This window comes from Vicugna pacos, unplaced genomic scaffold (genome assembly GCF_048564905.1).
Source record: "Vicugna pacos unplaced genomic scaffold, VicPac4 scaffold_195, whole genome shotgun sequence".
Taxonomy (NCBI): domain Eukaryota; kingdom Metazoa; phylum Chordata; class Mammalia; order Artiodactyla; family Camelidae; genus Vicugna; species Vicugna pacos.
The window spans coordinates 39,355-50,087 of record NW_027328874.1 but is presented as its reverse complement, the minus strand read 5'-3'; the positions used below and the strand labels follow the sequence as shown (position 1 = coordinate 50,087).

At 50.7% G+C, this 10,733-nt stretch overlaps 1 protein-coding gene across 1 annotated transcript; it reads right to left on the bottom strand.

The window, feature by feature from the left end:
- Positions 1–28: 28 nt before the first annotated feature.
- LOC140695288 (uncharacterized) lies at positions 29–1,980 on the bottom strand. The gene is made up of 3 exons (XM_072958076.1): positions 1,949–1,980; positions 795–1,357; positions 29–591 (listed from the first exon to the last, which is right to left on the bottom strand). Exons 1-3 carry the CDS (start codon positions 1,978–1,980, stop codon positions 56–58), a joined length of 1,131 nt encoding a protein of 376 aa, XP_072814177.1. The 3' UTR covers positions 29–55.
- Positions 1,981–10,733: the final 8,753 nt, after the last annotated feature.

Below are 10,733 nucleotides of genomic sequence, written 5' to 3'. Positions count from 1 at the left end.
GGTGGCGGTAGAGGCTGCGGTGCCGGCTGAAGGGGCTGAGGCGGCATCGGCGGCGTTACCTGCTGAGGCGGCTGTTCCGGCTGAGGGGGCCGAGGCGGCGGCGGCTGCAGTGCCGGCTGAGGGGGCTGAGGCGGCATCGGGGGCGGTCCCGGCTGAAGCGGCGGCGGCTGCGGTGCCAGCTGAGGGGGCTGGGCGGGCGGCGGTGCCGGTAGAGGCGGCTGTTCCGGCTGAGGGGGCCGAGGCGGCGGCGGCTGCGGTGCCGGCTGAAGGGGCTGAGGCGGCGGCAGCTGCAGTGCCGGCTGAAGGGGCTGAAGCGGCGGCGGTTGCGGTGCCGGCTGAGGGGGCTGGGAGGGCGGCGATGGCGGTTGAGGCTGCGATGCCGGCTGAAGCGGCTGATACGGCGTCGGCGGCCGTGCCTGCTGAGGCGGCATCGGCGCCGGTACCGGCTGAAGCGGGTGGCGGCTGCGGTGCCGGGTGAGGGGGCTGGAGGTTCGGCGGCTGCGGTGCCGGCTGAGGGGGCTGGGCGGGCGGCGGTGGCGGTAGAGGCTGCGGTGCCGGCTGAAGGGGCTGAGGCGGCATCGGCGGCGTTACCTGCTGAGGCGGCTGTTCCGGCTGAGGGGGCCGAGGCGGCGGCGGCTGCAGTGCCGGCTGAGGGGGCTGAGACGGCATCGGCGGCGGGGTACCGGCTGAAGCAGTGGCGGCTGCGGTGCCAGCTGAGGGCGCTGGGCGGTCGGCGGTGGCGGTAGAGGCTGCGGTGCCGGCTGAAGGGGCTGAGGCGGCATCGGGGGCGGTACCTGCTGAGGCGGCTGTTCCGGCTGAGGGGGCCGAGGCGGCGGCGGCTGCGGTGCCGGCTGAGGGGGCTGGGAGGGCGGCGATGGCGGTTGAGGCTGCGGTGGCAGCTGAGGGGGCTGGGCGGGCGGCGGTGGAGGTTGAGGGGGCTGGGCGGTCCGCGGTGGCGGTAGAGGCTGCGGTGCCGGCTGAAGGCGCTGAGCCGGCGGCGGTTGCGGTGCCGGCTGAAGGGGCTGAGGCGGCATCGGCGGCGTTACCGGCTGAGGCGGCTGTTCCGGCTGAGGGGGCTGAGGCGGCGGCAGCTGCAGTGCAAGCTGAACGGGCTGAAGCGGCGGCGGTTGCGTTGCCGGCTGAGGTGGCTGGGAGGGCGGCGATGGCGGTTGAGGCTGCGATGCCGGCTGAAGGGGCTGAGACGGCGTCGGCGGCCGTGCCTTCTGAGGCGGCATCGGCGCCGGTACCGGCTGAAGCCGTGGCGGCTGCGGTGCCGCGTGAGGGGGCTGGGGGTTCGGCGGCTGCGGTGCGTCTGAGGGGTCCGAGGCGGCGGCGGCTGCGGTGCCGGCTGAGGGGGCTGGGCGGGCGGCGATGCCGGCTGAGGGGGCTGGGCGGGCGGCGGTGCCGGCTGAGGGGGCTGGGCGGTCGGCGGGTGGCGGTAGAGGCTGCGGTGCCGGCTGAAGGGGCTGAGACGGCGTCGGCGGCCGTGCCTTCTGAGGCGGCATCGGCGCCGGTACCGGCTGAAGCCGTGGCGGCTGCGGTGCCGCGTGAGGGGGCTGGGGGTTCGGCGGCTGCGGTGCCGGCTGAGGGGTCCGAGGCGGCGGCGGCTGCGGTGCCGGCTGAGGGGGCTGGGCGGGCGGCGATGCCGGCTGAGGGGGCTGGGCGGGCGGCGGTGCCGGCTGAGGGGGCTGGGCGGTCGGCGGTGGCGGTAGAGGCTGCGGTGCCGGCTGAAGGGGCCGAGGCGGCGGCGGCTGCGGTGCCGGCTGAGGGGGCTGGGCGGGCGGCGGTGGCGGGTAGAGGCTGCGGTGCCGGCTGAAGGGGCTGAGCCGGCGGCAGCTGCAGTGCCGGATTAAGGAGCTGAAGCGGCGGTGGTTGCGGTGCCGGCTGAGGGGGCTGGGAGGGCGGCGATGGCGGTTGAGGCTGCGATGCCGGCTGAAGCGGCTGATACGGCGTCGGCGGCCGTTCCTGCTGAGGCGGCATCGGCGCCGGTACCGGCTGAAGCGGGTGGCGGCTGCGGTGCCGGGTGAGGGGGCTGGAGGTTCGGCGGCTGCGGTGCCGGCTGAGGGGGCTGGGCGGGCGGCGGTGGCGGTAGAGGCTGCGGTGCCGGCTGAAGGGGCTGAGGCGGCATCGGCGGCGTTACCTGCTGAGGCGGCTGTTCCGGCTGAGGGGGCCGAGGCGGCGGCGGCTGCAGTGCCGGCTGAGGGGGCTGAGGCGGCATCGGCGGCGGGTACCGGCTGAAGCGGCGGCGGCTGCGGTGCCTGGTGAGGGGGCTGGAGGTTCGGCGGCTGCGGTGCCGGCTGAGGGGGCTGGGCGGGCGGCGGTGGCGGTAGAGGCTGCGATGCCGGCTGAAGGAGCCGAGGCGGCGGCGGCGGCGGTACCGGCTGAAGCAGTGGCGGCTGCGGTGCCAGCTGAGGGCGCTGGGCGGTCGGCGGTGGCGGTAGAGGCTGCGGTGCCGGCTGAAGGGGCTGAGACGGCATCGGCGGCGTTACCTGCTGAGGCGGCTGTTCCGGCTGAGGGGGCCGAGGCGGCGGCGGCTGCAGTGCCGGCTGAGGGGGCTGAGGCGGCATCGGGGGCGGTCCCGGCTGAAGCGGCGGCGGCTGCGGTGCCAGCTGAGGGGGCTGGGCGGGCGGCGGTGGCGGTAGAGGCTGCGGTGCCGGCTGAAGGGGCTGAGGCGGCATCGGGGGCGGTACCTGCTGAGGCGGCTGTTCCGGCTGAGGGGGCCGAGGCGGCGGCGGCTGCGGTGCCGGCTGAGGGGGCTGGGCGGGCGGCGGTGCCGGCTGAGGGGGCTGGGCGGGCGGCGGTGGCGGTAGAGGCTGCGGTGCCGGCTGAAGGGGCCGAGGCGGCGGCGGCTGCGGTGCCGGCTGAGGGGGCTGGGGGGGTCAGCGGCTGCGGTGCTGCCTGAGGGGGCTGGGCGGGCGGCGGTGGCGGTAGAGGCTGCGGTGCCGGCTGAAGGGGCTGAGCCGGCGGCAGCTGCAGTGCCGGATTAAGGGGCTGAAGCGGCGGCGGTTGCGGTGCCGGCTGAGGGGGCTGGGAGGGCGGCGGTGGCGGTTGAGGCTGCGATGCCGGCTGAAGGGGCTGAGACGGAGGCGGCGGCCGTGCCTGCTGAGGCGGCATCGGCGCCGGTACTGGCTGAAGCGGTGGCGCCTGCGGTGACGGGTGAGGGGGCTGGAGGTTCGGCGGCTGCGGTGCCGGCTGAGGGGCCTGGGCGGGCGGCGGTGGCGGTAGAGGCTGCGGTGCCGACTGAAGGGGCTGAGGCGGCATTGGCGGCGTTACCGGCTGAGGCGGCTGTTCCGGCTGATGGGGCCGAGGCGGCGGCGGCTGCGGTGCCGGCTGAAGGGGCTGAGGCGGCGGCAGCTGCAGTGCCGGCTGAAGGGGCTGAGACGGCGTCAGCGGCCGTGCCTGCTGAGGCGGCATCGGCGCAGGTACCGGCTGAAGCGGTGGCGGCTGCGGTGCCGGCTGAGGGGGCTGGGCGGGCGGCGGTGGCGGTAGAGTCTGCGATGCCGGCTGAAGGGGCCGAGGCGGCGGCGGCTGCGGTGCCGGCTGAAGCGGCGGCGGCTGCGGTGCCAGCTGAGGGGGCTGGGCGGGCGGCGGTGCCGGTAGAGGCTGCGGTGCCGGCTGAAGGGGCCGAGGCGGCGGCGGCTGCGGTGCCGGCTGAAGGGGCCGAGGCGGCGGCGGCGGCGTTATCGGCTGAAGCAGCGGCGGCTGCGGTGCCGGGTGAGGGGGCTGGAGGTTCGGCGGCTGCGATGCCGGCTGAGGGGGCCGAGGCGGCGGCGGCTGCAGTGCCGGCTGAGGGGGCTGAGGCGGCATCGGCGGCGGTCCCGGCTGAAGCGGCGGCGGCTGCGGTGCCAGCTGAGGGGGCTGGGCGGGCGGCGGTGCCGGTAGAGGCTGCGGTGCCGGCTGAAGGGGCTGAGGCGTCATCGGCGGCGTTACCGGCTGAGGCGGCTGTTCCGGCTGAGGGGGCCGAGGCGGCGGCGGCTGCGATGCCGGCTGAAGGGGCTGAGACGGCGTCGGCTGCCGTGCCTGCTGAGGCGGCATCGGCGCCGGTACCGGCTGAAGCGGTGGCGGCTGCGGTGCCGGGTGAGGGGGCTGGGGGTTCGGCGGCTGCGGTGCCGGCTGAGGGGGCTGGGCGGGCGGCGGTGCCGGCTGAGGGGGCTGAGGCGGCATCGGCGGCGGTATCGGCTGAAGGGATGAAGCGGCGGCGGCTGCGATGCCGGCTTAGGGGGCTGAGGCGGCGGCGGCGGCTGCTGGAAGGACTTGAGGGACTCGAAGGCCTTCACCATCTTTTCCAGGGTCGCCATGGCGGCCTCCCGCCACGCGGGGACAGCCCCCGGAGTCGCCGATCCGACCGGCGTCTCTGGTCAGCAGCGGTGGCAGTAAACGGGGCTCGGGGCCGCCAGCAGTTGCGGACCCCAAGCGCGCGGCCATCTTGGAATCGTCCCGACAGTCCCCGCGGCCCTGCGTCCTGCCACGCTCCGCCGATGGGGCGGGGCCGGGCCGCGGGATTGACAGCCAGAGGCAGCGGCCTCCGCCAATGGCTGCCTCGCTCGCCCCTTGGACTCAAAGAGCCGCCACGGCTGCTGGAGTTACTGCCGTTCTTCCCGGCGATGGACGGGGGGTACTACACGGGGATCGGGAGGGCGGTTCCGGGGCGGGGTTGCAAGGCACGGCGAGGAGGGTGGGGAGGGCGGGTGACTTGTGATTGAGGGTCTCTCTTGGCGAGGGGCGTCCCCGGATGACGCATAGCATGTGGCAGGGAGGCCGGGCAGTGGGCTGGGAGCCCGAGACCCCTGCGGGGCGCTTGCCCACCCCGCGGCGCGGGCGGAGGGCCGGCTCGCCGGACAGCCTGCTATAATATGTTGACTGTTACATATTTGGCCTTACCCTTGTTAGTAGCCTCAAATCACTCCTTGTTCACCTTCAGGATCATTATCATAGATATACTTCTGACAATCCTCGTACTTAACTATGTTCCCTCATGCTACAGGGGCATGCACATGCTATTCTCACTCTTAGAAATAATCTTTTACAGATCAATCCCCTACTCCCCTCAAGGGATTTGCCTATCTAATTCCAATCACTCTCATTGCTCAGCTAATTTGTGAATTCATAAAGCCCATTACATTAACATAATTCCTTAACACCATGTAATTCTCCTTTATCACAATTATTAAAGTATACTTTATAATAACATAAAAACTCTTCCATGCATGAAGGTTGATATTCAACAATTAAGTTCACTGTATGAAGTTGTAAGTACATATACTCTATATTATGAAAAATGTTAAGGAATTACATACTATAGTTAAATTCATTCATATTTTTTCATAGAAATATGGAAATATTTATTCCAAGTTGGATCATCACTATATGTGTGTGTGTATATATGTATATATCTTTCATCCTTCATTCACATTATAAGTTCTGATAAAATATTGCCAACAATTAACTTTTATACCAAGGAAGGAAAGAGGAAGGAAGGAAAGAAGGAAATGGAGGGGTTTTAGAACTCTTGAGATTGAGACATATTAGATAAAAACTCAGATCTGTACATTTGTATATGATAATTATTTTCCTGAAATTATATAAAAACGCATAAAGAAAACTGAAAGCTAAATATAAAATTATTTACAACCCAAATTTGAGGTTAATTTATATCTTCAAATGATATGCATTTTTTTAAATTTAATACTACACTGTTCCATTGCTATAATCAAATTCATAAACAGAAAACTATATATGATATATAATCCTCTCACCATTTATAACATCTCTGAAAGCATTTTTGAAGTAGAATATTTTATATTTAAAGTTTTTATCATTAGAAAGGCTTTGAATATTTTAACACTATTAGATTTAATTTACTTCATCGTATTATTTTTTCCAATACATGTGAAATAATATCTTATATGGTTTTGATTCATTCTTTAAGTAGTTTGTTAATATTGTGTAATAAGTGAATTCATGGAATATTGTTATAGAGTTAGACATTTTTATTTGAAGATGTCATCTTTTGTAGTATAATAATAAGGCCATTATTGTAGGAATGTGAAGGAGTTAGACATTGCTTTTAGTAAAATCATCACTCTAACGGGCATATTGGCAATAGCAGCATGCGGTTAAGATCATGTCAATTTTTTGTAAATCTTTAACAAATTCTGAAATCACTCTGGTTGCTTGCAAATTTATAAAACACAATTACTTAATGGAAGAACAAGGCTGTAGTCAGTGCATGACAAAGGAATGCTGCTTAATAAATAAGTGAGAAGAATTAAGTTTAATTCAAGGAAAGCAGCATTCTTAAAATATTTTGAATTGATTCGAGAAACAGATTTTATGATTATTTAGCAGAGCTTATATAGACATTTATGTGTGTGTATGTATCCTTCATCTCTGTATCAATTCAAATAAGATTTTGCCAAAAAAATAAATTTTAGAGCCAAAAATACCAATCAAAAAGAAAGAAAAGAAGAGGGAAGGAAAGCAGGAAGGCAACTTAACATGCAAAAATTTCATCATTATTTAGAGTAAAGATCTATATCAACTAAACATTTGTATTGTGACCTCCACATTCCACTAAAACTTATGCCATTTACCTACAAATATAAGCTTTTATTTGCTTCTACAATAAATAATACATAAATTTAATGAAACTGCAGCTCAAAAGACGGAAATAGCATTAGAAATTCAGTCATCTAGTGCAGTAGCTAAAGCATGGGTATGACCTGACTCTAAGCAATCAGAGAACAACCAAGAAAATGTGCCAAACTGTTGGATATCCAGATTTGTTCCCAGGGCAGGGAAATAGGCATATCAAGATAAGTAAAAGAATATACCATGTTTAAAGCTTAATTATAATGCAAAATAGATATATATCTATATCTATTTCAAAATGTTAAATTTAAAAGTGGACCAGAAAAAAAACAAAAAACAAAATTACTTCTATAGAGAAAACAAAGAATAGCCTTGTCTTCTTCTATTAAAGACTGACTAGCCACCAAATATTATGGAAATAGCTATAAAGCTTTAAGAAAAAATATTATAATTCTATAATTGTGTTACCACTAATGTTGTTATGTTTGTAGTTAAGCCAAAGTAATACCAAGACATTCAAAGAATCAGAAGGAATGGTAACTATATATTTATCCTAAAAAATAAATATAAATACTAAGTAAAGGATACATTTTTTAAAATTTAAGAAGTACGATATGATTATATAAATGCTATGTTAAAGGGTATTGAATCTACAGGTAGACAAAATAAGGATCACGTCTATTTTGAAAATATTTCAAAATAAATGCCAATAAATAAAAGTAATTCTTAAAATGATACTTCCGTCTAACTTGTTTGATTTTGTAAATGCATGTTACTTTATATCAATTTGCATTATTGATTATTATATGGTTAATAACACAGATACAATTAAAAGAAAATTATAAAAAGTTGAGATAGCAAAAATAACTTTCTTTTCTAATATTTACAAATAAAAGATTTAACAGTGAATTTTTATCAATCATAAGTCTTTATATTTTAAGTATAATATAAAATTATAATGGAGAAAAAAGTAAGCAAAAAATGATTCAAATAAAAATGTTAAGGGGAATAATCGTTTATAACATTTGCCAGCTACCTCTGCTTGGTACTATATCCAATCACAAGCCACTGTAGCCGCTGACCTCCATCACTCCCTAAAAGTTCACAGTGGAGATCAGGAATGGAGCACTTTGTGCTGTGGGGAAACTGACAAAATAGAGCTTCAGATAGATGTTTTCAGGAGAAGATTTTATAAGCCCCAATTCTTGCATCTCCTTATATCTAGAAGAGCACAAAATTCATTAATGGTGACGTCTGCTCCTCATAACTGGCAAAAGAACTCAATGTGTGTTTGATTGCATGTAATCCCCTTCACTAAAATTACATATATAATATTGAATTTCCCCCTGCCTCTTCAGAAAAGGTCCTCAGAGCCATCTGAGGTGCTGTCTCCTAGATTATAGTCCTCATTTTGCCCCAAATAAAACTTAATCCACAACTCTCATGTTATACAATTTTATTTTAGTAAACAGCATGTATATTAAAATAGTTCAAAACATTGATGTAACAATTGGTGAAAAGATACCTCTGCCTATATAATTTCAAATTGAAATAAAAAAAAAACTGGGCCACCATGATAATTAATCTGTGTAAGGAGAGACATTTTCAGCATGATGAAAGGAAGATAAATCACTCTAAGCTTAAAACTATGCATCTGGACAAATTAGCAGTTGTGAGAGTAATAACCAAATATACTTCTAGAAATAAAAAGGATGAAAAAAAATTTACACCCAGACATCTTCACAGAGAGAATTTCTGGAGGATGTACTTCAGCCCAGTCTGCTTGATGATCCATGAACTGGTCCAACACAGACGGGAAGGAGACCATAGAAAGAAGCAGAGCCCTGCAGCTTAGTGGGCAGCAGGTTTTATCAGCAAGATAACTTAATTATGAGACTTGTCTTAAGCAGCCACAAGAGTCTCCCTGCAACCCCACCAGAATCTTAAAAGTTTATATAGAAGCCTTAAAATACTGTCCGATGGTCTCGGCAACAAGCACATTACTGTCACAAGGCTGAGTACTTGGTGGGACTTCTGCAGGGAAGGCAAGCGAAACACATTCCAGTAGTCATGTCCTCTTGATGATCCCTTCAAGACTGATCCCTATCAGGTATAAGTAGTGGGGAAAAAGAAGAAAAGGAAAACAGAGTTAATGACTTCTTGGATATGTAAAACATTTTAAAATTTCTGTGCAAAATTTATAATTAAAATAATGAGTATATTTTTAATGATAGCATTCTGGAAGTCTCTATATCAAAGATTAAATTTAGTTAATTATGGGCTTGTGAGTAATATTTTTTCTGTTTCTATATTTCATAATCTATATTATTCACTAAAGATTTTTAATAATTTAATTACAAAGTTAAAATCATTTCAAATGTATAAATAAAGAGATATTAGAATGGTTATTTTAATAGAAAAATTACAGTGTGAAGCATTAAAAACAATGTAACAACATCAGTAAAGCTGAGTAATTATATTTCTTATGGTTTTCACAAATAAAATGTTACTTTGTTATTAATAATTATATTTACAGTCTTTGAAAACAATCAGGGATTCTCAATATAGAATGTCTAATGTTCATAAAGCAAAATTGTGTGCATAATTTGATTCTAGGACAAAAATATACATATATATAATATACACACACATAATACCCAGGAATTACATACAAAAAAGAATGTTTAATTCTTTATTTGTTACATTACAGTAAGATTTGATTATATTTTTTATTTGCATTTCTAAATTATGAAACATTTGATACATACAGGTTATGATTATAAAATATTTATCCATTACTCTACCACCCAAACTGAGAAATAAAACATGACATTTCCAATATATTTACCCTTGCTCATTTATGTTGCTTAAAACTAAAACTGATATAACTACATTTTATAGTAATAGGTATTTCTTTCTGGTGTTTCTTTTTCTATATTTTTATTTTCAATAATTTTTGCAGCATGTTTAAGTGTTCCTCTTGCAAATATCCTAGAGATTCCCCCCAAATATCTGAGAATTTATGCATTTTAATGTCTTTTAATAGGGAAATTGACTTAATTTAGGCTTATCCATATGTATTATTGACTAATTTATTTATGACTTTATTTTGTTTTCCACATATAACTTTGTTCATTAATTTTCTTTTTTTTGAGTGACTTTCTTTTGTTTTTCCTTCAGATGCGTTTTTCAGGCATTAAACACCTCATTCATTATACCACTGAAGATAATTTCATTTATTTCATACTTGTATAATATTTTGGCCTTTTCTAGATTTTAAAATTCAGGATGACTTTTCTACAAAGCATACATTTCAAGAAGCTGTCTTCTAATCCAGTTTTGCCAATATTATATAAAAAACAACCTGTTTATTGTTATTTTCTGATAGTTATTATTCTATCCTACACAAGGATAGTTAAATTTTTTCTAATTATATATTTTTATATATATTTTCTACTTTATATCAAGAAAATAGTCATGTTAACTGTTTTTTATATTATAAGTTCATTATGGTATTTTGCTCCATCTTTGGAAATTAGTTTCTGCTATTTAAAGGATTATCTAGTCCATATTTTGACTTTGTTCACTTTACTTTTTGATATACCATCAAAGGCATGATCAATGAAAGGAATAATTTCTAAGCTGAACTTTAAAAAAAATTACAATTTGTTTTCTTTGCAAAAGACATTGTCAAAAGAATGATAAGACGCCACAGATTGGGAGGATGCATATTCAAAAGATATATCTGATAAAAGGCTATTAGCCAAAATATACAAAGAATTCTAAAAAGCTCAACAATAGAACATTAAACAACCTGATTTAAAAAATGAGCAAATTACCTGAGCAGATACCTCACCAAGGATGATGACAGATAACAAACATACGAAAATATGTTCAGCATTGTATGCCATTAGGAAACTACAAATTAAAACAAGAAGATACTACTACATACCTATTAGACTAACCAAATGTAGAACACTGACAACACCAAACATCCTGCCAAGATGTAGAGCAACAGGAACTCTTACTTATTGCTGATGGAAATACAAAATGATTAAAACAGTTTGGAAAGTAGTTTGGCAGTTTCTTACAAAACTAAATGTGCTCTTACCATAAAATCCTTCAAGTCTACTCTTTACAGT

Excerpts from the sequence above, each read along its gene's own strand:
- LOC140695288 (XM_072958076.1), bottom strand. The coding sequence starts at position 1,980 with ATGCCGCCTCAGCAGGAACGGCCGCCGACGCC. Across the intron at positions 1,358-1,948 it reads CAGGAACGGCCGCCGACGCC|CCCCCTCAGCCGGCACCGCA; the intron begins GTATCAGCCGCT and ends CCGCCCGCCCAG. Across the intron at positions 592-794 it reads CGGAACAGCCGCCTCAGCAG|GTAACGCCGCCGATGCCGCC; the intron begins GTACCGCCCCCG and ends CCGCCTCAGCAG.